Source organism: Melospiza georgiana, chromosome 1 (assembly GCF_028018845.1).
Source record: "Melospiza georgiana isolate bMelGeo1 chromosome 1, bMelGeo1.pri, whole genome shotgun sequence".
Lineage (NCBI taxonomy): Eukaryota > Metazoa > Chordata > Aves > Passeriformes > Passerellidae > Melospiza > Melospiza georgiana.
This window is the reverse complement of record NC_080430.1, coordinates 51,950,974-51,978,752: the sequence shown is the minus strand read 5'-3', so window position 1 is coordinate 51,978,752 and position 27,779 is coordinate 51,950,974. Positions and strand designations below refer to the sequence as shown.

Sequence of the window (27,779 nt, the reverse complement as noted above, 5' to 3'; positions counted from 1 at the left end):
AGATCATAACACATCTCTTCTGACAGTAGAGCATTTTCCTCTACTCTCAGCAAGCTCAGCCAAAATTTAGCTAATATTAAACATCAGGCAGTGTTATAGTCCCAGACATTTTAATTAATGACTTACTTGTTCCTAATAATTTGTCTGAGAGTGAACAGAGCTCATTTTTAAAGGAGCCAAGATTATCATGTGTGAGGAGAAATAGAATTCCTCATTCAAGAGGAAATAGTAGGTCATCATAAATAATATGTGCACACTTACTGTAAATAATTTTGGTGACAGAAGGTGCTGCCATGCAGTCTGATTAACATTACCAATGAAGCACAGCCAATTTTGATATGTTTGTATGACAGATTGCTGTTATTAGTCAACATTAGGATGTTTAGTGTAGTTGCATAGGGCTCTCAGCTCCCAAAATTCCCATTTTGTATTCTCAGAAAAGTATCTCTGTAAAAAAATTAAATTGACATAAGAAATGGAGACGAGGATTTTATTCACTTGCATACTGCAAAGTTCAACTTCAAGCCACATCTTTTGTAACTCATCTTGAAAATCAAATTCTTGTGCTGCCTGCCAGGGTCTACAATCAGAACTCAACCAACACCTATGCTCTGCATGATGCAACATTGAACTGAGCCCTTCTCCTGCTGACTTGGAATGACTAAGAGCAAGATCTCCTTTTGCTTCAGGAATATATTCCATTTTCTCCAAGTTTCTTAGCTAACAAAGTAGAGTTTCTTTATGTACAGATCATTGCAAGAGGGCACAGTAATTCTGGTCCCATCCTGTTACTGGTCTTATGCCAACACTGATGCAAGGAGCAGGTTCTACTCTGAGAGACAAGAGGCATCCATGCTCTTTGAAAGACCTGCTTAGACTTGAGGGCCAAAGAGCTACATTTCAAGGAATTCAGCTGCTTCTTTCTGAAGACATGGAAGATTAGAAACAGTGCATATAAATAAACAATTTGGTAGTCAAAAAGCATACAATAGCTACATGCACAGGAAGGTATTGCTGTGCAGACTTTTCTAGGGCTGGCAAAGCAGGGGACATAACCAAGAAAGTCCAAAGGCAGTATGAGATCTGAACATTACAGCTGGATTTGCTACCAAGATTTGCATCATTCCACATTCATCTTTTACCTAATTTTTCATGCATCTTGCTTGCTTTGAATAAATAATGAATTATTGCCTCTGATAATTATTTTTACATATCACATTCCTCTCAATGAGAGCCCTGCAAGTGCTCCCAATCACTGTAGAGGCCATCTCTGAGAAGGCTGATATACTGTCTGCTTCTCTTATACAAATTCCTTTCCTTTCAAGGTCACAAACCTAGTAGCCATTTAATGCTGAACCCCTTATTGCCCTGGAAATCTCCAGTGACTAAGACAGAAATGCTAACTTCTTTCCCTATTCACTAGCAGCTAATTTCTGTTTCTCATAATTTAGTTTTGTTATAGATGGATAATGAGGTGATTGGCTCTCGCAATTTAGGGATGACTATTGTGTGAATATTAAGAAAATTTTTATTGATGTATAGTTACGTTATTGTAGTTCAGATGTCCTCTGTTCTCCCCATAGTTCCCTTTTTCCCCCCTGCATTGTTGCCATCAGACATCTGGGGTTGCCCAGGACAGGTAGAGAGAAGGCTGCACAGGTGACCCTTGTGTCCCTTACCTGGGGCAGCTGGAATGGAAAAGCTTGGTGCTTACGGGGTGCAGCATGGCAACACCTGATCTCCAATCCAGTTACAAGAAAGCAATCTCCACTGATAAATGGCAAAGAAGAGCTGACTGACAGACTCTGGGAGGGGCCAGGGCTGGCTGATGCAACCCCAGGGGTATAAAAGGCTGAGCATCCATCTTGGAGATGAACCAGCCATGTGGTATCATACGGGCAGTTCCCAGCGCTGCAGCTTTTCCTCATGTAGTCCTTTGCTGTATTTTTGTTAAGGCTTAATAAAACTCTAAATTTTCAAAGTGAGCAGTTCTTTCTCACAGTTTCTCTGCCTAAACCTTTTGGTCACAGGCTGCTGCAGACAGGATCCAATGGCAGTACCTCAGCGCCCCAGCCAGGCTGTGGAAAAGGCCTGCCCCTTTGTCAACAACTGTACTCCAAAGCATCCTTTCTTCCTACAATTTTTACACAAATATAACCTGAAAGTCAGAGTTGGCCTTACACAAAGGGCAAAAGAGCAAAATTTGATTTTCATTCAAAACAAACCAGGAGAAAAGAGGAAAGAAACTTTGTTACTAAGTAACAATTCCTTCCCAGGGGGCCTCACAGAAAAATGCAAATGTCATTCTCCTTTAGATTTTCATGTCCCTGTACTGGAACAAAACACGAACTCAGCTAAAAGTTCCTCACAACTGTAGCTGTGCTTTCAGTTGCTGATGCTTTATGAGCTTTAAAAAAAATACAACCAAAGCTATGGTTTTTGATGCAAAATGAAACCTGGAATCTAATTTAAGATATTGGCATGTAATTATAATTATAATTAAAACATCATTGCAATGACATCCATTCTCTGTCTTGGCTTCCAGCTGAAAGCTGTCCTTCCAGCCACCTTTCTGGATTTCCCATGCTGGTGCTTCTTGGCCCAACAAGCAACTGGGATAACCTGGTTTCCCAGCTTGCTCTGTCCGTGACAGCAGGAGAGTCACCATCCTCACAACAAGCTCTGAAACAATACCATGCTTTTTAACACTTTGCAGATGCCTTAAACCTCTGGCTTGGCTTAAGAAGAGACAGCTGGATGGAGCAGACTGAGCCAGATGCTGATTAGTCCAGGACTGAACCTGTACATGGCAGTGCAAGGCAGAGGGGAAGGGAAGAGCACATACAGACACTTACACTCCTCATGAGCCCTTAGGATGTCCTTTACTCAGTTAGTCCTGTGACTCTGAAACAACATCAATGTGTGAATTGAATCTTAAGGAGCACTCAATGAGGCAAATAAATGGTAACAATACAGGGAAGGCAGAGTGCCTGACCAGTCCTTGTGAACCTCTTCACAAGCAGTCTTGTGCTCAAAGCCAGAGCCTTCACCTGTATGAGTGAGGAAGAGGGGAAAGGCAGGGAATAAAATCTAAAAATACGGGGCTCACAGGTACTGTAAATGATTACACCACAAATGATTACAAAAACATCAAATATTTCACTCCTAAAGTGCAGGATGCAGAGTGAAATCAATAAAGCAGAAGGGATGAGGGAAACGAAGTATTCAGAAACACACGGACATGGATCAGTGAGTTAATAGATTGGTCTTGGAATGTTGGGCAAAGGTTTTTTGCAAGGCATCTCTGATAAACCAAAATGCTAGTGAGAATCTGCACCATGCCATTTCCATTAACTGTGCCTAATCCCTATACTAACACCATCCCTTCCTCTGTTACTGATTTTTCTTGGGCCATCCTTCTTCTGTACAGAGATGCAAAATAGCACTGACAAGATTAAACCAAGCACCTGCTTTTAAGTAAGCTATTAGTGACATTCAAGGGAGGCAGGGGGCAGGGAGCATAAACACTGTCTGATTGTAGTACAACAGTAGCTTTTCTTCTCAGTAGCTCACTTACAGAGATGGCTTTCCTATATGAAAAATTAGACACAGCAGATTTTATTACTTTCCATAATACAGAGTGATAAAGACGACTATTGGGATAATTACATTATGCTATAATTACATATAGTAACCAATTGTCAAGGGCATGGCAATGCTCTGGAAGTACTTTGAATTCTAAACACTCTGTGTATTTCTCAGGCAGCTGTTAAGGGTTTTTTCCTTTATTGATAATTCCAAGCCTACGAGTTATCAGCACATGACAAGTGAAACCCAAGCACACAAGCAGTGATCCCTCCATGACAGCATCTCAGTGGAGAATTGTTCCAGGGACCTTTGTGTCATTCTCAGGGTAGGAAGCACCCGGGTCATGCTGCAGAGGCATTCAGGTCAATCAGGATAAAGACATCCCAGGGGACACCTCATCAAGGTGGCCCCACAGCTGGAAAGGAGGCTTGTGCTGGAAGCAGAAGAGGAGTCAGGAGGAGAGACAAAACACTGTAGTGTCTTTGAGAGAATTTAGCCAGGAGCACTGCAACCTGCAATTCAGCCAGAAATCAGATACATCAGACTGACTTGGTTCTGGAACCAGTATGGCAAGGAAAGTTTATATTTTTATATTTATATTTCTACCAAGGGAAAAAAAATCAGTATGTCTGTCATTGTCTTTCTTATCCTCCTGACCACTCTTTAAGCAAGTCCGGCCTTAATTAAGGAAAACCAATTCCCTCTTTTTTCACTGTGTTTCTACAGTGAAGAAACGTTAACATCATTTATAAATAGCATTAAAATATCACTAACAACTACAGACTTGGAACCCACTTCATAACCACAGACTGGATGTTTGATGTGGAAGCTGCTTGATACAGAAGGACACAAGAGAGCAGATAAAAATCTGTATCTGTTTACACCAAAGATGCATCTCCACTTAATTTTGAGTACAGTCTGCTCAGGATACTTATCTAGAATAATCAGATTAACGTATCTGTGGACTGTCCTGTATGATGGATTGTCTGAATTTCTTACCTAACATTTGCATGAAATTTAGTGCCTGGTTTGTCTGGAGGTCAAACAGGAGATTTGATCTGAAATTTTGTTTGTACTTTTTGTAGTTCAAAGGCCCAACTGTTAGAAGTTCCTCTGAAAAGAACACATTTGCTGTAATAATTGCTCACTTGGATTGGTACATACAGCTAAGTGAAAAGCAAGCTTCAGCTCTGTAAGTATAAAGATTCTTATTTTCCTTGAAAAATATAATGTTTTGTCTTGCAGTGCACATATCAGCAGAAAGGAAAATGCAGGACAAATGATTAAAAAGAAAAAAATTAGTGTACAATTTAAAATTGTCAGTTTATTGAATATACAGAAAACCATGCCTAAGATCTCAATCTATGAATCAGATGCATGTTGATGTAAAAAATTAGGACATACTGCTTTTTCCCTATTATTTTTCGCTTTTGCTGTATCCCTTAAAAATCACCAAGAGGATCATAATATGGTTTGAGGTGGAAAGGACCTTAATGACCATCAAGTGCCAACCCCTCTGCCACAGGCAGGGACACCTTCCATTACAGCAGGTTGCTCAAACACTCCTCTAACCTGACCTCTAACACCTTCAGGGATGGGACATCCACAGCTTCTTTGGACAACCTATTCCAGTGCTTCACCACCTTCACAGAAAAGAATTTCTTCCCAATATCCAATCTAAACCTGCCCTCTTTAAAGCCATTTCTCTTGTCCTCTCTATGGATGCCCTTGTGAAACTCTTCCTCTGGAGAGGAACTTTTCATTTGGAACTCTCAAGAGGCGTATCTGATTTGGGGGAAAAAAATCCTGGAACAGTATTAGTGGCAGCAATCAACTGAATATGCCAATACTGAAGAAGAAACATTGGTATCGAGATTTGATTTAGGCCCATTCTTATTTTTAAACCATATTTTTAAACAAGATTTAGTCTGTCAATTGTCAAATTTACCAATGAAGTCATTAATATGAAATACAAGCTCTTTCCACAACAGATGCAAATCACATCAGGTCACATTAAACTGGCTATGAAAAACAATCATAACCCAATGATTGTAAAATCCAGTTTTGCTTCTAGACTATCTATTATTGCAGATTAAACAGGTTTAAAAAGGAAGCAAACAAAACAATCACCTGTGCTCTTTAAGTCTAATGATTAGAGTTACAACTTGAGAACCATATGCCTGGGTTCTTTTTTCAGAGTCAAGCTGGTTTCATCAAGTTTACAGAAGTATCTAAACTGATCATCCAAAAAGGAAAACAAAAAAGTATCTTCTAAAAAGAAAAGCTTTTTCTCAGTAGGTACTCAGCATGAACTCAACTCAAAAAACAATTTTGTTATTGTTCTTAAATGACATATTTACCTTCCCAGAAAACTGTCTAAATATGCTTCTAGTCAGTTTATTAATTTTATGCATATTTTTATTCTTTTAGAAAATGGTGAATAATGCTTCTCAGTTTTTGGAGTGGTTTTTTGTTGTAGTTTGGTCGGGTTTTTTTTGGTTTTTTGTTGGGTTTTTTTTTTTGTTGTTTTGGTTTAAAAATCAAGCTGCTTTCAGATGGAAATTAGAATCAAAATAAAATGCCACAATCACTATTTCCTATTTTTAAAAGCAGTTAAAGATTTTAGTTAGTTATATTTTAGTTTTCCCTGACTTCCCCTCTTGCCCTCTTTCCCAAAGCTTTAGGCAGGTTCTGTTTGGCCATGGTTATCATCAATAACCATGCTGCCCTCGTGAGTCAGCTTGACTTCACCTTTCTGCATTTTCTAGGTAACTGAAGTACCCATTGCTATGTGTGGAGCTGATATAAGAGAGCTCTAATTCACCTGTATTTTAGCTCATCATCCCTCCTCCTCTTCCATGCTTCACACTTCTTAGTTTCCTTTCAGAGTTCATATGGTTATATTGGAAGTCTTGTCTTTTACCTTTTCCTTACAAATCACTTCCAGGTAGAAGTTGTTAAGGCAAATGGAATGAAAATTTGCCTTCTTTTTGTTAAGTGCTAAAGCTCCTCTACAGATGGCCTTCTGTTTTCAACTTCTCAAGGCATTTTCCTTTTGAAATGCAGTTATATAAGATTTATATATAAACCTCCAAAACTGAAGTACAGTACAGACCTCACATACTTACTGTTCATCTCCACTTTTTGCAAGCCAACTTCTTATCATTCTGTCCAGAAATTACTTTGGTCCCCAAATGTATCAGAAATGTTTTACTGTCTACCAGAACAATACTGCAAATACCACATAATCTCATTTCTTCAGAGACTGCATGCTGAAATATTATCTGCCATCCACCAATCAGGTATACCTGGGTTTTACCATTTAAATTGCATTTTTTCCCCTCATGCCCATAAACATGACTTCAAACCAGCTGACCTGATTTTTAGTCCATCATAAACCTGCAAAGTAATTTCACATTAACCTTCTTTTCTTTTTAATAACGTAATATCTCTATTTAATCCTTGCCTGCCACTTCACCGTATTTCCAGCAAAGATGTAAAAATCTATCTGCATAGCAATAATAATTGGCTTAGTACTGCTATTTTGCTGCCAAGTTTCTTGTACAATAGTCAACAAAGCATTGTAGTTAGTCCTTGCTGACTTCATCCAATTTTCTAGCTGGGTTACATATATTGACCAGCTACCACTCCAATCCACATATTATTGCACTTCCCTCTCTTCCATGCTCTGGCCCTCAGTTTGGGTCTTTACCCTTTACTAAATAAAGCAATTTTATACCCTACAGAGACATAAATATGCTTATCTAACCACATGTTGCATTAAAAATAGCTGATTTACTGGTTGAACTCAGGAGCTAGAGATAATGTTGATCACTTCTCATCACCAAGTACTTTATCATCATCTCATAACTCATTTTTATTCATACACTGAAAGAGAAAATAAACCATTCTACTTTTTTTCAAAACTAAGCATGGAACTGAAGTTAAATGACTACAATAAAATAATAATAATAATAAAAACTCTTTGACTCTACAGTAATCCCCCATCAAATACTTCTTTACCTTACTCTATATTCAAATGCTGAGCTAGTAAGGAGGCCAGTTCTGCCTGTTCCCCTTAACTTTCAGCAGTTCATATTTTAAAAAGCTTTTTTATCATACTTTGTATGATTTTAAACCAAACTGACAGATTTATCAAGAAAGTGCCACATTATTAATTTCAATTAAGTCTACTTTTCAAGAGAAATGAATGAATTTAGTGAAATATAAAACCTGTGGTTTTATCTTTCAAATCAGGTTTGCTGTTTTACATTTGTGATAGTAATGCAAAAGGTAGTTGCTACATATTTATTAACTGCTGAAAAGTAGGTAGATGGCACTGTATGTTTCTCAATCAGATACTCACACAAGTGTCTGACAAGCAGACTTCAACAACTTATCTGTCTTATCTGCCAACACAGCAACTGGAAGAGACCTTGTGTCTCATCACGCTCGCTGCCTGCAGTCCTGGTTAACTGCATCCTAAACACCCTTCCACTGAATCATCAAGGACCAAAGTTGGGCTCCCTACTCCCAGGCACACAATTTGGGCTTGAAATGTCTGGGATTTCATAGCCTCATCAATATAATTTTCAAGGATGCGGTGAACGAGGACTTTAGAAAGCATGTTGTGTACTGCTCCACTCATAATTACACAAATACATTCAATGAAAGCATTTTTGAGGGTGCAATTTCAAAGTCTGACTCTCCTGTAATGTTTTAATTCAGATTTTTTGTCCAGCTATAATGCTCTTACTCTATTCATACCTCAGAGAAAACACTCAGCAAGAGGTCTCAGGATCCATTATTTTAAATTAGTAAATCACTAGAAATAGTGAGAAAATAAAAGATAGTAGAGTGGGATGGCCTATAGTGAAAAAAAATAGTCAATCTATTAATCTATTAACAGATAACAGGATTGGAAGGCATTGGACCTTACAGTAGCTTTTGTGGAACTTCTTTAAAAGTGAATTTTACAAAAGACAGGCAGTGTAAACACCAGTTATATGATATGGGGACACCTCACCTTTACAAATTTTCCCGGAATTTATCAAACCATATCATATATACCCTAACCCTTCAAAACATCTTCAGTTTGATAGTAAAAGTACATAAAAGTGATAAATAGTGCTCCCTAAGGGACCTTAAACTTTTCATGCTATTTCATTCCCAAGTCTAACCAGTCCACCACACTTTCCTCCTGCCACAGGGAGTTCTGAGTTATCCCAAAGCATCTATAGCTGTCAACTCACACTTACATTTTTCACACTATATAGAAAAAGTTCAAGAAGAACTTGTCAAAAAATGTCAAATGCAATTATTCTCTCTTTCTCATATCACTTTCATTCTCACCCTATGAATCTGCTCAAACTTCAGGTCTGCAAAGTGCATTCAGACATGGCACTGACACATCAAAACATTACACAGGGCTGTCCTGTATTCTGTCAGGAGGACACAACCACTGGAGAATCACTGACTTTCACTCTTAAAGCTGTGTAACCTATTTCCCTGTACAAAATCCTGAAAGCCTCACCATTTGTCATAAATCTGTCTTAAATAATTTCTCCTAAATCAGCTGCAAAATTATCAATTACCTCCTTTTATTAACTATAAGAAATGATCTGAGATCTCACCATGGCTTTTGGCCTTCTCTCTGCATATGGCTGGCTTGGGGAGGATCCATCCTGAAAATCCTGCCACAGTCAGAGAACTTGGATGGGAACAGCACTTCCCACCAGGACCCTGCTGCATGGCATTGCACTTTATCTGGAAGCCTGATGCTAAGGACTACAATCAACATTTCATCACAAACTGCAGTCAGTTGGAAGAAAACAATTATTTTTGATGAAAAAGTGTTTGGAAAGACTGTCCAGTGAAGCAAGAAGGTTGTTTTGCATTCATTGCACTGAAACTCTGATGGCTCAAAGCTAGAAGTGTGCTCTTCTACAGAAGGGGAGCAAAGCAGAAAGAAACTGAGCCTGGCCACAATGAGTTATTTGCATTTCAGGATATATGAAAATCCATTGAAATATTAAAATTAGAGGGGAAGGCTATCTCTTTTGGCTGGACTGTTTCTAACTGTTCCTGGATTGTGGGAATGGCTCCTTGGCAGTCTCTGTGTGCAGCTCAGGGCTGCAAACCACAGCCAGGGCAGCCCAATGAGGGTGGCACAAGGACTGAAGCATACAGAAACTCAGTAAGTAAAGGAAAAACGTGTGCTTGAATCCATTACTGCCTGGAGAGAGGAGGAGTTGGCTTGTTCAAACACCACAAATTACAAAAAGTACTTGAAATCTTCTCCCCAACCCTCTCCAAGATCAGGCCAAACATATTTTTAAGCTGGAATATGGGTGAATTGATTGCAGTGATGTTAAGAAAAATGTTCCCTGCAACACCCTGCCCCTCGCATCACACACACTTGCTCAAGATCAGGTGGGACCAGAGCTCTTTTGGAGTCTCAACGGAGCTCTCAAGAAGGAAAAACACCTAAAGAAGTGTCAGACCTCCTCAACCCTCTCTCTTGTTTTATCTTATGAGTGGGAAAATACAACAGAAGTTGACCTGTGATGTTCACAGTTTCCTCCTCCCCTATGGCCCACTTCTAGTCTGGGATGAGCCCAAGATACCAAGAATATAACCTTATTGAGCAAAAGATTTTGTTTAATCATTCTAGAGACCTTGCCCACATTCAGCTGTAAAAGCTGTTGCTGTCAGATCAGAAGTGCACTTCTCCAAGTATGTTAGGTATTCACGAGTACATCTATTTGCTCCAAAAAACCTGCAAAAAATACAGGATATAGAACATAATCTGAGGCTTGAGTATGTTCCACTACTGTAAATGTTAATATTTTCACCAGGAAATGTATCTTAAAATCCCAAAGACTGCAAACAAACTGGTTTACTGAGTTCTGGTAATGTTAACCAGCAACTTCTGGTGAGTTGAAAATTCCTTACTTGAAGGGTTATTATCAAGTAACTGCAAAGTAAATTTACACTTCTAAAAACATATTTAAAGTCCTATTTTAACTTCAAACAAAAAGATTTCAAAAACAAACAAACAAACAAAATAAACCCCCCAAAAAAACCCAAAGAAAACCACCAAAATCCTCCACTCTGCACTCCTTCCTAATAAACTGAAAATCTTACTTTTAGATTAAAAAATATGGTGTCCATGTGTGTGTGCTTATTTTATCCCAGTCACTTCTTCACAACCACAAAAAAGTTCCAGCAGATTTAATTTGCTGATGTGCCTGGGAATTTTTTTCTATTTCTATCCATTTCTCTTTCCTGCTCTCTGCTCCTACCTTTATTTTTCTTTCTTAAAATGCTTATCTTCTCCTAACTTTTTAAAGAGTCTCTGTTTTTTTGCTCAGTTTTCATTCCTCATGTTCCTCCCCCTAGCACTTCATTTTTCTTTGCTAACTCCTGTCATCACATGGGCGACTGTTTCCATTTCTAATTATAACTTCAAATCTATTTCACTTACAGAACTTTTTATCCATGACCATCACAGCTTCTTCAACTGAGGGGAGTCCAACAGCACACCAGAATGCAAACTAACTCAGTCTTGAGACTGGCCAGATTTCAAGTGATTTTCCTGCACATCAGCTTATCAATGCTCCATCCAAGACCTGTTTACTGGACTCTGCTGAGCACTCAAGGAAAACAGGAGAATTGAAACAGACAAACAGAGCTTCAAATGAGCTTGCTGATGACAGGAAAAACAGCAAGGGTCCAAAAGTATATTACAGTCAGAAAAATAAAAGGAGAAAGTAACACAAAAGGTAGGTATGAGAAATACTCCAATTTGCAGAAATTTCCCTGCCCAGCTGCAATTAAAGCTGCCAGAACTGAAGTTCTTTCCTTCCCCTCCACCCCTGTAATGGCATTTCTCTGCCACTAATATCTTCTTTCAAAAATTACATCTTAATTAAACTTCTTCCTGGTATATCTGAATGTAACTTTGACCATCTTGCACTGAATGCAGCTATAAAAACAGACCTTGTATTTTGCATGTTTTTGACAACTCAAAATTCAATTAGTAAAAACAATTATCTGTGCTCCATTAGCCACACATGAATTTTCCTGTTGGACTCTACCTCTGACTTGGTTTATAAATAAACTTCCATGGCTTGGTGAAATAACACAGGCAAGTGCAAATTTGGCAGCTTTAGCTCATTCTTTGTCTCACTATAAAGCTACAAAGCACTTCTCTACTTGGACAAGACACATAATTTTCTTTCTTTTCCATTTGGTGGCTGGTAGACCACTCCTCTTCTGTGTGAGCACAAGCAGACCAAATCCAACCTTATTCCAGCTGGACCGTCATTCTTGAGGTTTTGTAACTGTATTTCTGTATGTCAAGTACAAGCACCACTTGGGCAACTTCATGGAAAGTTAAGACACGCCATCCCTGGCTCATGTGTCCCAATTTATTGGGCCTTTTTAAGTTCATAGTTGTATCAAAGATGAAGAAGCAAAGGCTATGGTGGCCTTGGTGAATCTGCCTCTGGAGTCTGGAGGTGAGGGAGAATGATCCTGAGCAGCCCACACACTCCTTTTAAAGCAAGGGAACTCACTCTCCACCATGTTTACTACAGGTCCCTCAAAGCATGTCAGAAGCATTCTTCCTCCTCTTCTTCCTCCTTCTCCTCCAGCCCACTCACAAACCTTCCTACCTCAAAATGAGCAACAGATTGCATCGTTTCACTCTGCTTCTGGAATGAGAGCTGACTGCCTTTTGACAAGATGCACAATGGAATCATTTGCACAGGCTGACAAGCTGCTTCTAAAAATACTCAAAAATGGTAACATCAGGATTTTAGGCATCACTTTTCTGGGTTAATGATCATGTTTGAGTGCCTGTTTCTGGCCAGATTTGTGCTTTGGCTGGCTTGTGAGCTGCCACACAACAGAATCAAGCTCATAAATCCCACAGGACATTTGGGCTGAACTTGAGCTTGCAGCAATGTTTGATGAGCTTTGAGGTTGTAGGTTCTGCAGCTTTGCTGGAGTCTGGTCTAATTAGGAGATTAGGAGTCCATAGGCAAGGACACTGAGCCCTGTGCTCTGGGAACAATTTTCTCTTAAATTCTCTAAAAAAAAAAAAAAAAAAAGAAAATAATAGATGTATAAATCCCATTTACATCTAAAATGACCTATAATCTGAGTCTTCAGCCTCTAGTACCATATCAAAGTTGTCTCTTTTGTGTGAAGAGGCTTAATCACAAAATAACTGCTCAATTTTCTTCTCCAGATTAAGCTGTCATTGTTTTAAATACCTTTTTTATTCCTTGCACTGGAAATGAAGTTCATTCAATGCATTTCTATTTTTTAAACTTTTCTGTTATTTTCTCCATCACAGGGTGACAGATCAGAGTAATGACTTCTTTCAGAGATTAACACCAGATTAAATTTTTTAAAACTCTTGAAAGTAACTCAAATGTCTAATGCAATATAGATTCTACCCTTTCCCTTCCTCGGGCCATAACCAATGGAAGGGAGAAATAAATCTTATACTGCAACATAATATTAAACTGAAATTGGATGCAAGACTAAAATACCACCACCATCATTTTTGTTATATGGTGCACTGTTTTCTTCCATATTCTACTGTGAAGCAGTTGAGCTCCAGCTAAAGCACTTGCAAGAAGAAAGCAAACAACTTGTAATGAGGAAATAATTGTCATTTCAAACCTAAGCAGAAGAAAGACAAACCACCTCAAATAAAAGTTTGGTCTCTTAATTTCTATATACTGTAGCTAAAAGCTAAATTACAAGCTGCAAAATACTGCAAAGGAAAATAGAATGATACTTTTTTTAAGTAGTGAGAACTTGATCAAATTAAATTCTCGAATCTCCTGTGTAAATTAGGGACCAACTCAGGCTCTAATAAACACATATAGTAGCTCTCAGTGACCTCAAAACCATGAGAATCTCACTAATATTACATCTTACAACAGAAGTAGGACTTAGCTGTTTCTTCAGGTTCAAAAGGAGTGATGTGCAACTCAGAAAGAAAGAACACACATTACTTAGAAAGATGCAGGCCTACATAATTGAATTTGTTTTGACTTCCCCACCCTCTCCTCCCAAATCTCATCTGCATTTAAACAGATACAGTGAAAGCATAAAGAGTGGTCTAGAACTGGACATACTTTTTTAGAGATTGTTTTTTAAAGGCACATAAATAACAGCTCAGTGCAAGCTCAGAGTCCTGAAATTCTTTGCTTTAAGAAAAATTCTTTTCAACAGGAGTTTCCAGACATTTTACCTATATTAACTCAGCAGGACACAAAACATCTGTACAGACTGATTTAGCTTAATTTTAGACTGTAAATTTGATGGCATATGCCATATTTCTCTGGCTTAGTTGTGCACACACCCCATCATACCTATGGGAATGCTAGTCACTAAGGACAATCATTCCAATAAAGCAGAACTGCACTGACAAGGAGGTTGATGTATATTTATCCACTCTTTATCACAATATAGGACACTCAAATATAACTATCAAAAAGTAAAGCTAAAGCCAAAAAAATCCAAAAGACAATTTTTTCTTAACTGCGAACAAACTAGGGAACACATTGCCAAGGGATTTTTTTTGTTTGTTTGTTTGTTTTTTATTCTATTTATTTTATGGGGGTTTTTTGGTGGATACTTGCATTCTCATCAATGTAGGGTGAAGAAAAGGGAGTAGACTAATTTTGGGGACAATTAAATCAATCTCTGAAGCTATTAAACACAAAGACACAGGAAATCTTTAAGCAATACATTGGAGCATGATAAAAAACTGTATCAAAGGAGCCCCACTGTGCATGCTTTTGCTTTCAAAAGTATTCCGTCCTGGCCCAGTTGAATGAACCTTTGATCTGACCTAGTGTGACTGTCTGTCATGTTCACCTTTACAAAAGTGGCACCAAGCACAGAATCTGGTACAAATTTGTGACATATCTGGAACATTGAGATACTGTTACTTTCATTTAGCATGAATAAGAGATCCACATAACCAGACTCACCCAGACAAGTCACTTGAAAACACAATCTTGACAAGATCTCTGACATACTCTTCAAGAATGGAACCATTTGTGAAAGCTCCTATTAACATGACTAAGGCATCCAAAAAGCTTCCAGCCTAAAATTCTAAATTGCACATGCAGTAATTTACAGTTTGAATTACTAATATCAGGACCATACCAGATTTACAAATAATTTTGATTTAAGGAACCTCTATCTATATTAAGACACTAAGACACTTTCAATAAATGTACATCAGTAGGAAATAAACTACAACTTGGATCTAAGTCCAGGTGGCACTAGGCACTCTCAATACATCAGAAGGAGATGATGCTTTTTATACATGTCAAAAGTATACATACTTATATACACCTAATATATACATATAAACACATGTATATATAATACATATATATGTAATATATATGTATTAATATATACTTAATATATACTTGGATACACTTTATATATACATATAATACATATAGGAGTATATATACTTTTATACACAGCACTTTTTATATTTGTCAAAAATATTGCCAGCAGAATGATATAAAAATATTAACCAAGGGATTGCTCGGAAGCTCAAGTAGTAAATGTCAAGCAGAAGTAGCCAGTCAAAGAGTAAGATTGAATTGTTTCAGATCCACTTGCACAAATTTTAGATTTCCCTCTGAAACCTTAAAACATTTCACAAAGGAACCAGGGCCTAAAATAAACCATGTTTTTCTTAGATAACTGTTCAGTCTAACAAGAATGCTGTAAATGAGTCAAGCATTTTAAATCTGAAGTCTCATCCTATATTAAAAATTATTAGTAGAAAAAAACATAATATTCAGAGATAAAAGATAAATTAAAATAGGCACATAAAAACTTAATGGTTTTCTTTATTTTAAATTACAGTAATATAACTCAGGCAAATCAATTAACACTGTGATTTCATAAAATTACTAAACTGTTTGGCCTTGGAAAGCAAGCAGGAAACATGGCCTGAAACGTGCAGTTTATCCAGAAAGTGTAGAAGTTAGAGAGACATAAAAGCACTACCTCAGTGTTACCAACACATTTTGTAAATCTAATTATAGGTGCATCATCGAAGAACAAAAATACAATACCCACACCCTATCTATTAAACTTTTTTACAGCCTTGATAAGCATTAGCCCTGGAAATGAAAATAGAAAGTGCTACAGCTGCAGAACTGCCTGCAAAAATAAGCATCTCTAAGAGACTTAAAAAGAAAAAAAAAATAGGAAAAGAAGTGGATTTGTAAATAAATTCACAGCATTTAATTACAGATCTGAAGTAGAGCCTGCTAAGTCTGCAGCAGCCTTTCAAGGCACATGAAGTTTGCTTGGTGGGAAAGCCAAACCGGATTTTTAATAAATAGCATAGCCTGGATTTCAAAGAACATTGGATTCAACCTGCTGCTTCTCGGTGTAAGCACAGATTTGGTGTTATTTTAGATAATGTCTCTGGACTTAAGACTTCAGAAACAGAACCTTGTTTGAGGCATAACAATACAAACGGCTGCTTTAACTTCAAAGCAATGTTTAAAAGGTTTCAATAATAGAAACATTCAGCTAAAGCAAGAAAAGGATGAAACTCCAATGACAGAAATATCACCACAAATCCTCCCTGCTTTGTGCAGTGTCATTTCCAATGCACTTCAGACTATACAGAGAAAGAATGCCACTGCATCTATTATGGGATCACATGAACATGCATATTTATCATGAAAGTACAAAACCTCCTCTCAATTTCTATTTTAACAATGACAGAAAATACACAGAATAAAGAATACTAAATTGCTATTCTTTATCCTTCATTTATAGTGCAATATGATTTTAAAAATAAATTTTAAATATGACATTTCATTTTCAGTTGTGCTTAAGTTTTATCCAGTTTTAACATTATTTAATTCTAAGAAAAGGAGGAAATAATCTCTAATATTTTAATAAATTTTAATAGAAGACAAGAAGTATATTCTTGACAAGCTAATGAGGCAAAACCAAGACAACAGAAAATAAAAAGTAAAGCTGAATAACCTCTGACACATGCTTACTTATTCTCTCCCAAAAGGAATGCCTAACTCCTTACTTACACATCCCACTCAGAAATCTGTTACACTGTTATTTTCCAAAACAGGACTTTTGCCTTTAGGTCTCTTCACTGTGCCATATGACACCTAACAGAGATAAAATGGATTTTTTGCTTCATGCTTATAAACTTTGTTTAAATAAGGTTCCCCAATACAATAGTGATTGTCCTCCTAAAGGGAAAATGGAAACACTTGTCTTGTAATTCCTACTCAAATAAAAACACCAGAGCAACTGGCTTAAATATGGCATATTCCCTTGGCTTTGGGAATCTGTATGTCATGTCTTCCTATAGTGACAAAAATCTCCTTGCTTTCATCACTTAAATGAGGTAGAAAAATTTCTGAGTCCAGGAGCAACGTCCTGGTATGAAGCTGGTGTGATGAGGAGTCAGGCTGTCGCTGTGTTGTGAGGATGACACAACTGCTATAGACAACTCTTCCCACAACAATTTGTTTCAGGCACTGAGTTTAACACACCTCACTACTTACCCAGCACTACATTGGGCTGTCTTTGACACAAACACTTGCACATGTTTATGTTTTATAGCTCAGCAATTAACATCCATAAGCTTTACTACAAAAAAGCAACACTTAAGCAGTGGCAGGATATCTTCAGATAGATGGAAAATGTCACAATGCATTAATTTCTGCCAATATAGGTAGCCTTTGTAAAATGATAAAAGGGAATACTTGAAATAATACAGTAATATTATCTAATGATAGTGGCCTCTGGGTCTCTGGGTGTTGGTCTCTGGGTGTAATCTGCACATGGGTAAGGAAGGATGGTATGGGAAGCAACCCTAATTGACAACATGATGCTTCCCTAAAGTCAATGGTGCTACACTGATCTATTCACCTGAAGGTCTCCCACAACCTCTTTTAAGCAGCACTATTATATTTGGGGTCATGAGCACATACAGCATTTCCAAAAGACAGGGACTTTGGAAATTGGCTGGACTACAGTGGGTGTTTTAATGAACAAGGTGCTTTACAAGAAAAGAAATATACACCTCTCTCCAGTTTCTGTGTTCTATTACATTTTTTGCTCAAATTCTCCTTAGACACTCATCCATATTTACCATTCTAATTTTCTGACTATGGGAAGTTAATTTAAAAATGCAAAAAAAAAAATAAAAATTCCTACAATGTACACTTAAAATTCTGAAGTCTATTTGCATTTTACTCCATCTTATATGAAGACCCCAGGCAAGGATTCTGTAGGCTAGATGATTCTGTTCATTACACCTTTAAAATCCTCATTAATTACTTCTTTCTTTACAACCTATCAGCTCAGTCCTTGCACAGATGTATTAACTCTGTATGAAGCAGAAAGATTCACTATGTGTTCACAGAGAAGATGTAAACTGTGCATCACCAGTGAGATGCAACTAAGTTGACAAAAAGGATGCTATGGCCAGAAAGTAATCCCTCTGAAAAAGGGTAAAACCTACTGTATTCTTCCACCTCCTACCTTTTCCATCTCCCCTCTCTCTGTTGAATGATACTTAACTTCCATTCTTTGGTAGGACTTACCTACCTACCAGCATGCTGTTCCATGTAAGCATTAACCGCAGAACCATAGAATGGTTCAGGTTGGAAGAAACCCTAAAGAACATCAAGTTCCATGGGCAGGGACACCTTCCACTAGACCAGCTTGCTCAGAGTCCCATCTGCAACCTGGCCTTCAACACTGCCAAGGGTGAGGCAACCACAGCTTCTCTGGGCAACCTCTTCCAGTGTCTCACCACCCTCACAATAAAGAAACTCTTTCTAATATCAAATCTAAACCTACTATCAATTTGAAGCCATTCCCACTAATTCTGTCACCATATACTCTTGTAAAAAGTCTCCAACTTTCTTTTATGCTCTCTTCAGGTACTGAAAGGTTGCAGTTAGGTCACTCTGAAGCCTTCTATTTTCCAGTCTGAACCATCCCACTTCTCTCAGCCTTTCCTCATCTCCTGATCTCTTCACCCCACTAATCATCTTCAGGGCCTCCTCTGGACTCACTGCAGCAGGTCCATGTTGGGACCCCAGAGCTGATGCAGCCCTGCAGGTGGGCTCTCACCAGAGAGGAGCAGAGGGGCAGAATCCCCTCCCTCTCCCCTCTGCCCACGCTGCTTTGGAGGCAGCCCAGGGCACGTTTGTGTCTCTGGGCTGTGAGTGCCCATGGCTGGGTCATGTCCAGCCTCTCATCCAGCAGCACCCCCAGGGCCTTCTCCCCAGGGCTGCTCTCCATCTGTCCATCCCCCAGCCTGTGCTGGTACTGGGGTTGCCCATGTCCATGCCAAACAGAGTAGAGCATTTTGCAGTTTCCCCTTTTACAGACTCACAGAATCACAGAAGAAGCTGAGTTTGAAGGGATCCACAAGGATCAGTGACTCCAACTCCCAGCCCTGCACAGCATCATCCCCAAGAGTCACACCATGTGCCCAAGACTGTTGTCCAAATACCTCGTGAATTCATTTATTCACAGATCATGAATTTTCAGTCTGTAATGAATACTATTAACCTAAATCTTTTCATCCTATTTTCACTTCCCAAGCTGTAATTTACATTCCTGAGCATTTTTCTTGAGCAGTTCTCCTAGAGATGAACAGCCATCAGACATTTCTCCATCCTAAAAAATGGGGTAGAATATGGAAAGTGCCCAGAGAGATAATATAACCCTGCTCTACACACTACTCCAGCCCTCCCCTCACAGTTTGAAACCTTTTTTCCTAATCATTTGATCCCAAATCCATCAGGGAAGATTTTAGGCAAATTTCATTCATATACATGAATCAGCAGCAGACTAAGTCAACTACTTCAGAAGGATCAAACACTCTTCTTCAAGTGCAGCCTGCTGCAAAGGTAAGCTGGCCTGTCAAGGCAACCTCTGAATTTGCAGAAGCCTGCTGTCCAAGATGCTAGGGTGAAGAACTGTGCTCATCACAAAAGCCTTAACAAGTAGGCAGGTGAAGTGTTAAACACCAAAGAGTCAGGTAAAGGCAGGACTTCGAGCCCTAAGACCTCAGAAAAGTGAGTTTACATTTATGCTGCTCACTGGAAATAAATTAACACAAGCAGGAATTTATCCAATAACTCATTAAAGGAGGGCATTCCACCAGTGTAGCAGAAGTAGTTGACTGCAATTCAATGCTTCAGTGGGTGAGGAAAGAGACAGATTTCCCATCTGCAGCTTTCCTCTAAAAATGTAAAGTCATATCCTACGAACAGCACACCAAGAAACTCTCTCTAGAAAGTGTGTGGATACCCACCAGTTGGGAATCATGATAAGTTAATCCTTATTTCTCTGTATCTCACCATAGATGAAGTCACAGATTTTTCAGGAAGTTTTATCCTAGTTTCTAGATGCTGTAATCTCTACCACCATATGATCTATCTCATCACCTGATAGTATGGAAACTCACCCAGGTTTCTGGCATACTGCACCTCCTGTGTTTATTTTAGTACAGTACCACAAAGCACAACTTCTGAGCTTCTCAGGTGTTTGCAACTGAAGCCTCGAAGGTAGCAATGAGGCCAGAATCACTTCATGACCAACTGGAGCACTAATGGCTTGGATCTTAAAATGCTCTATCACAGAAAAACTCAAAGGGATTTAATTTACCTTGACCTTGTAGTACTCCTTGACTTCAGGCTGAATGGAATCAAAATCACCACTGATGTAATCAGGCAAGAAGCTGAAAGGAAAGCAATGAGAAGTGAAATGAAAAATTAATCCATCTTACTATATTTAAAATATATTTTCTCAAGAGTACTATGGGCTACAAGCATTAATCTTCATAAAGGAATATGTGTTCCCTAAAAATCATGTTCAAACAAGTTGATGTGAGGTGATACAAAAAAAGGTAACAAACAAAATGTAAAACTGGGAAACCCATTGTCCCTTTTCTGAGGGAGCAGCATATTACTTAGATGCTTATATATCTCTGTTACTTAGATGCTTATATATCTCTCTGGATCAGCAAGACTGGTCCTATTTGCCTGGTCCTAGAAAGGCAACTTTCAAATATCTTTCAAATGTATCATTCAGTCAGCAAAGTATTTGAAATAGCATATCTGAGTGCTGCACATCAAGCCTCAGAGGATATAATTTGTCAGAAGATGATGATGATGATGATGCTTCTTGGACAGCTGGTATGCCATAAACATTTCAAGGATTTGTATTTTAGTTGTTAGTGATGTCATCTCATTTCTACTCTTCTCAATTATTAAAAAAAATCCCAAAATATGGAAGCCAAATGCTCAGTGATTTTTAACTCACATGAACTTAATTTCAACTCCTAACCATCATTTGTACAGTAATATTGCTGCAAAGCACATAGAAATAATTTTGTGATATTTATCTTATTTTGCCACGTAGCTTTTTAATTGCAGAATGCTTAAAAATATTTATTGCATAAATTCATGTCAAATTGATAATGAAACTTCCCCTGTGCTATAGAAAGAACAGTGTAAGAATATCTTTTGAAAGAATATCAATGCCCCCAAAACACTCAACACCGCTTTCCATCTCGCACAATTTCTTGATTTTAAAGAAGCAACTGACAGGTGAGAGAGTGTTTCCACTGTTTCAATAGATAAGGCTGCACTGAGTTCTGAAAGTAAAGTTGTGATTTTAGTTAACTACATGGCTACCATACTTTACAAGGGGGATGATAGTTCATCAGCAAATTAGTTTCCAGCTTAAACTTTGTTACAAGGAATTGAGCAGAGCATATTGGGACATATTTTTTCTGCCACATGATTTCAGAAGAATGCTGCAGGGCCTAGAAACTCCTCATATCAGTAAAACTTATAAAAATCTCATGTTCTGTGTCCATGCAGAGATTTCAAAAGAGACATGTGGTCACTGGCAACCACTGGTTTTCTTTGACCTGAAAGCTGCTCCAGTAGAAGCTGGTAAGTACAAGTGCTGTGAGTTAGCTCATGTGCAACTATGGCATTTCAAATTCCCTGCTGTCCACCATTACTAAGGTTGTTATAACAGGATATGTTCTAAAAAGAATCCCTCCAGAAGTGATGGTCCAACACGCACTGCAGTGAGAAGGGCAGTCCCTGCTGCACTGGGTTTGACTGAGGACACAGGAATTAAGTAGGAGAAATGCAAATGCTTTAGTGCTATGTTTCATATGCTTCCATCAGCATGGTTCAAAACTAAACAGAAAATTAGGTTTAGTCCTTCTTTGTAAAGACTGATCTTTCCAATGTACAAAAAATACCACATTTTCAAAAGTTAAAATTTAAATAGGTTTTTTTTTTTTTTTACCTTTCCATGAGTTCCCTAATGAAATACTACTGAATACAACAAGCCTACAAACTTGTAGGTATTCTCTTTCAATTTGTTATTTTATAATTATTTCTTCCTGACTGAAACAGAGCCATTAAAAGTAAACTCACTCTAGGCATTTCAGTGGTGGCCCTGAATGCAAGCCCTGAAGGTGGTTCCAGCAGGCTGGGCAGCAAGAACAGCAGCCAGTTGTCATGGAATGCCGGCTTGGTATGACATAGACATCCACTGTGATGAAAAAGCTGTTTATCTTACTCAAATGCCATATATAAATCCAAAAGTGTCTTTCCTTTTTATTTTTTTCCCTCTCTACAGCAGCTACAAATGGCAGTGCTTTTAAATAATTAACTATTTCTCCTGAATGCCTCAAGAGATATAAGTGGGAGAAGAATTAGCCAATAAAAAAGGTGCCTTCTAAGAATCAAGTGCTCATTCAGAGCTTTTGTTCTCATCCAAAATGAAACTATTTCCAATCAAAATCTAGTTTGAATTTTTCCAAGCAGAAGGAACAGGCACTTCAGTTGCACTTTCCATGGGCTCTGCTGGGGTTCCTGGCTGTGCTTCCAGAACATGTCTCCTCTGCCAGGAAGCTCTAGGTCCATTTTCAACATATCCTCTCTAAATCACTCACTTGGAGCGACCACAAAACCAGAAGTGACTAAAGGAAATAACGAGATGTGACTGGGGACCTCAAAATTTCAAGATGTCTAAGCCTCCCATTAATGATTATGAAGAGAAGAATTCCTTCTTCTTCTCTCCTTCTCTTTTAGAAAGAGCAGAAACAAGGAATGTTCAGAAAGTCATGCCTGATGAAGTAAAAAAAAAAATATATAGTAAATCTCAACTCCACTGTCTGCCTCACAGACATGAAAAAATATGTCTGCTTAATCTTCAGAGGGAGGATGGCTGCTCTTTGTAGCTCACTGACTATGCAAACTAGAAAAAGTGTGGAAGAGGTTTTACAGTTTTTACAGAGAGAAGTTTGATAAGAGGATTCACATTTACCCCTGAAAGAATTCTCTACCAAGGTTGTTGACATAGAAACCAAGAAAGAAAGAAGGATAAATAGGAGCAAGCTGCAACTGCCTACTCCAATAAGCACTTTCTTTGTCTCCCGTGACCAGTGAGTACAGTGCAAACTTAGGGGTTTTGTAAGAATGTATAAAGAGCATGCATGTTATAATAAAAACAGGTTTGAAGCCTTCTGAAAATGGAGTGTGTTGCTTTGTATTTTCTCTGTCTCAACTAAAACACAAAAGTAAGGCAACATTCAGTATAGAGTCAAAGGCTGCATTTGACACAGTCCTTTTTGAGTTCTGTGGAACAAATTTCTTGATCCAGGTGAACAGATTTGAGTCAAAGCTCTTTCCAACAAACACAAGTGAACAAAGCTCATGGTGTGAAGAATTCTTCTTGACTGACTAACCTCAGAAATTAGCACTGATATAGAAATAGGGGAAATAGTTGAGAGTTTGTTCTACGGAAAAAAAACTTCAATACTAAAGCAACTCAATAATATTTTTTAATAATTAGGTTTCACTTGTTTGCTTCCATATAGTTTTGTATTTACTCCTGAGTACAGACTGGTGCAGGAGAACAGGCTTGGGAGAATCACACATCAAGCTTACTTCTATTTGAGTGGAAGAAATGATGTCAGGAGAAAAGTAGCAAGAAAAGCCTCTCCATAAAAGTTAAAACAGCTGCCCTTATTTAAAGTACAGATTAAAACCAGGTATTATATTAGTCTGACCCATGTTTTCCTGCCCTCTGAACTGAAATTAATGAATAATTCTTATTCTGATGCATAACTGTATTGAAGATGACATATTTCAGTGACATATCTGACACACATCCTTTAGTGAATGAGTCTAACTTTTTGCCCATGATGACAAAATATGTCTTTAATTCCTAGTGCAATTTAAAATTTTAATTTGTAAGCAGTCTTGATGATGCAGTCTACTGCATTTCAGAACCATATTTTATCAGTCTCATTAGCTATTAATTATCACTATGCATATAAGGTCATGACCAGCTCAGCTGGCTTGATTCTCTGCTGCTTTATATTGACATATATCAGGAGTGAGCCAAATTCTTAATCCTAATGGGACTAAAAGTTCAACATTCATGTGAGATCAGCCTAGTCTACAAAGTCTTTTCTAGACCTGTCAAGAAGCATAACACCAGGCAACGAGCAACAAAAAAATCTTCAGAGGTTTGGGCTAACTGGAATTTTTCTCACTCTTTTCAATCTCTTTTTGTTTCTCTGCATGTTGAGGGGTTTATTCTGTTTGGATTAAGTTGTGTTCTTTCTGTTGTTCTTTGGACTTGCCTTTTTTTTTCCTCATCAGGGTCTTTTAGAATCATACTGCATCCATCTAAAATGAGTATGGAGTCACGAGGGCCAGGATTACTTTCAGATAAGGACCCAAAGGCACTTCCATGCCAGACTGCTTATCTTTTATCTAACTTCTTTTACATAAAACCCCTATAGTTTCCACATGGAACCTTTAAAAGTTTACCTAGCATAGGAAGGAAAAACAACACTATTTCTCAGCAGTTAGGAGATGGATACCAGCTAGATGATTTATACAAACTGGGTAAAGGCTGAATGTTGACTGAACAGTTTTATGAACTCCCAGGACCCTGGGCTGGAAAACAGGGGGGAAAAAAGAGAGATTCCAGCAAGTTTGACATAGTTTCCATTTACCCCAGTAAATTTTTAGTCACCAGCACCATAAAGCAGCAATTGATTCTTATCACAGACAGATTACAAAATAAATAAAAGCTATTATACTGTGAGGTTCTGCAAACAAGAACAACTGTGCCTTTTTCCTTCAAGTAATACATCTAATAGACACAGCAATATTGTTTTTAAATATTCAGCACTAATGTACACTAACATTTAGCATATTCAACACTAGTGTTAAATTTAAAACATCAGAATGTTTGCTTCTTTATTCACTCATTTTAAGAATTCAGTGTGAAGTGTAAAATATGCGTTTTCACACAGTTATGAAAAAGAAAAAAAAACCACAAAAACCCACACAAAATGATCACACTGTAGCAGTTCATACCAAAAAAACCCATGCTGCCTTCTTAAATAAAATGCTTGGGCATAACTGCTCAGCTCTATCATTAATTCAAAGTTACAGTTTCCTAGTACTATTGACTTTTCTTGTGATGCAGCTCCTTTAGCACATAATTGCATGCAATTAACCTTTTTTAAACAAATGTTAACATCAGAGACATGAGCATTTAAAGGCAGTATCTGCACACCCTTTTATTCCTTCAGCTACAGCACCGAAAATAATCCCATGCAGACAAACCATGTGTTCCCAGCTGTATCATCTGAGGGCACTGACTGGGTTCCCTATATTTTTTCTTCACTACTAAAAATAAATTTGAAACTGGGTATCTTTTACCCTGGACTGATAGGCACACACAAGCTACATCCCTGTGGAATAAAAACCAGTGAGGACAAAATGCTGCAGACTGAACATGAAGCAAAGCCAGCTCTGACTTTTGTAAGCATCTAGCACTTGGGAATACAGAAGATAAAACTCTCTAGCACTACTTCAGGATAAGCATTAAAATCACAGTTTAACAAAAAAAAAAAAAACCTACTTAAATCTAAAACAAAATTTAATGGTCTCCACTCTATATTTGCTAACTGTTAATGCGCACTTTCAGCTTGCCCTCCTGATGTCCTGACAGAAAGAGTAAGCGAGGGCTGTTCTCATCAGAAAGGTGTTAAGTCTGTATAAATCTGTCAAAAGTATACTGTTATCTGCTGTGAAGATCAAAGTGCCTTTTTACTCTCAGAGACATGTACAGCACAAGCAGGTACCTTTTATACATTGTCTCAGAGCAGCACATTTGGATGCTCCAAGTAGCTGCACAAAGGTGAGTTTCTGGGTAAAGGAGAAATGTCAGATAGTGAGATATATTCAGAGTTATTGTCTATTCAGCCTATAAATACCTTCCTGCATTACCTGCAAGGTTACCACAAGAAAGGGTCACACCTGCAGCTCAGAAGCCCAACACTAAAATACCAATACAATTAACCAATTCAAACTGACCACAGAAAAGAATTTTGGTTTGACTGATCTTGAACAGATGACACAAATGATTCCATAACTTATTATTATCATGAGGCTTTAAAAAAAAGCTAAACCCCAGTCCTTAGCTTGTCCACCCTCTACCACCCAAACAAGACTCTGTTGAAGACAGTAAGCTTACATTTTTTCTGATTCTATGGTTCCCATCACTGCTTTTTCAATCCCCCAAACCTCCCTTATCACTATACAATATTTGTAGCAGGGTGTCACTGACAATGATGTGCTAGTTCTGTATGAATTTAGAGAGAAGAAACAAAATCAACAAGAACCCCAACTGTTTCCCACACCTTCTTCAAAGGTCTTAATAAAACCTAATGCTCATTATGCAATTACTTCACAAAACAATTCCCACACCACAATAAATCCAGATGTGATTTAATAAGACTTAACAAAAAAAAAGGGAGGGGGTACAATGCCAGCACTGTCAACACTTAACAATTTAACAAAGAAAGTGAGTGTATGCCTGCATCAAACTATACACAGATAACCTAAACTCTTTGCACAGACTGTTAGCATATCTGCATATTACAGTCAGATAGTTATGGGGTTAAAAGTACTTGGAATATTAGGCAACCTTGAAAAACAGCCTCTTTTTTTCCTTACTTTTTAAGGAGCTTAGTGTTAAAGAGTATGTAAGTATTATTTCATTTGCAAACCCTACAGTTTAAAGAAAAAGATGAAAGTGTGTGAAGATGTGAAGGCAACAATGCATTCATTTATGCTTGCCTGGTATGCAGTGTCACCTTGCAATAATAGAAAAGTAGCTAAAATAAATTGAAGAACATATTCCCTTCAGCTCACACTGCTATGGAAAGCACACATCAGGGGGACATCTTCCAGAAGGGAGAGCCAACTTTCTCCCATTATCATTACAAATCCAAAGAAGCTTGCACCCTGCCTCAAAACCTTGTCCCTCAGTGACAAAGATGAAAGTTAATGATAGCTACAACTGTGGCATTTTTCTTTTTAATAGTCAATATTTGAAGCTTTTCTTCAGTTGCTGTTGATACAGTATGAGAATAAGTCATGCTATGAGATTTAAGAACTCCTCACTTGTTTGCCATGGTGCTGAACATCCTCCTGTGTTCAGGTAAGTACATGTACTTAATGAAAAACTCAGCATGCTCAGAACAAGCAACTCCCAGGGACTGCTGTTAAGTACCTGTGGTTTTGTTTATATAACTCATAGACTGAAGTATTTCTTAAAATAAAAGATAGCTGATGGTAATACATGATCTTAGAGAAATTAAAGCTAAAGCTATTCAGCACAACTCAGCATTGCACAGGCTCAAGCATCATACCTTCTTGTTGAATCCTTTGCAAAAGGATTTTAAGAAAAGGAAGCTGGGCTGTGAGTTTTCATCCTTGCATAGGGCACCATGGCTGAGGGATGGACATTAATGCAGGGGCAAAAAACACTCCAGTGCCTCAGCACAAGTCACCCACAAGCACACGATTTTGAATGCAAGCAAAGCATAAATACTTGTCTGGAAGGGCCAGACTCCAGTCTTCTAGGACTCAAAGCCAGAGGAAAGGGGGTAGAAGATCGGCACTGCAGCCTCTGACAGGTGAGGGTATCTGACTCACTGAGAAGATGGAGGCTGACAAGACCCTTGAAACAGTTTTCCTTCTTCATGTCAAAGCAACAGATGGCAGAATATG

General features: G+C 38.1%; 1 protein-coding gene across 2 annotated transcripts in view; it reads right to left on the bottom strand.

Annotated features, from left to right (window-relative positions):
* Window positions 1-27,779, bottom strand: part of TPK1 (thiamin pyrophosphokinase 1) — a 302,576-nt gene that overhangs the window by 136,784 nt on the left and 138,013 nt on the right. For both annotated transcript variants that reach the window (XM_058028031.1, XM_058028038.1), the window contains one exon: window positions 20,317-20,389. In XM_058028031.1, the coding sequence (XP_057884014.1) occupies window positions 20,317-20,389 (73 nt within the window). The remainder of the gene's footprint in view (window positions 1-20,316; window positions 20,390-27,779) is intronic.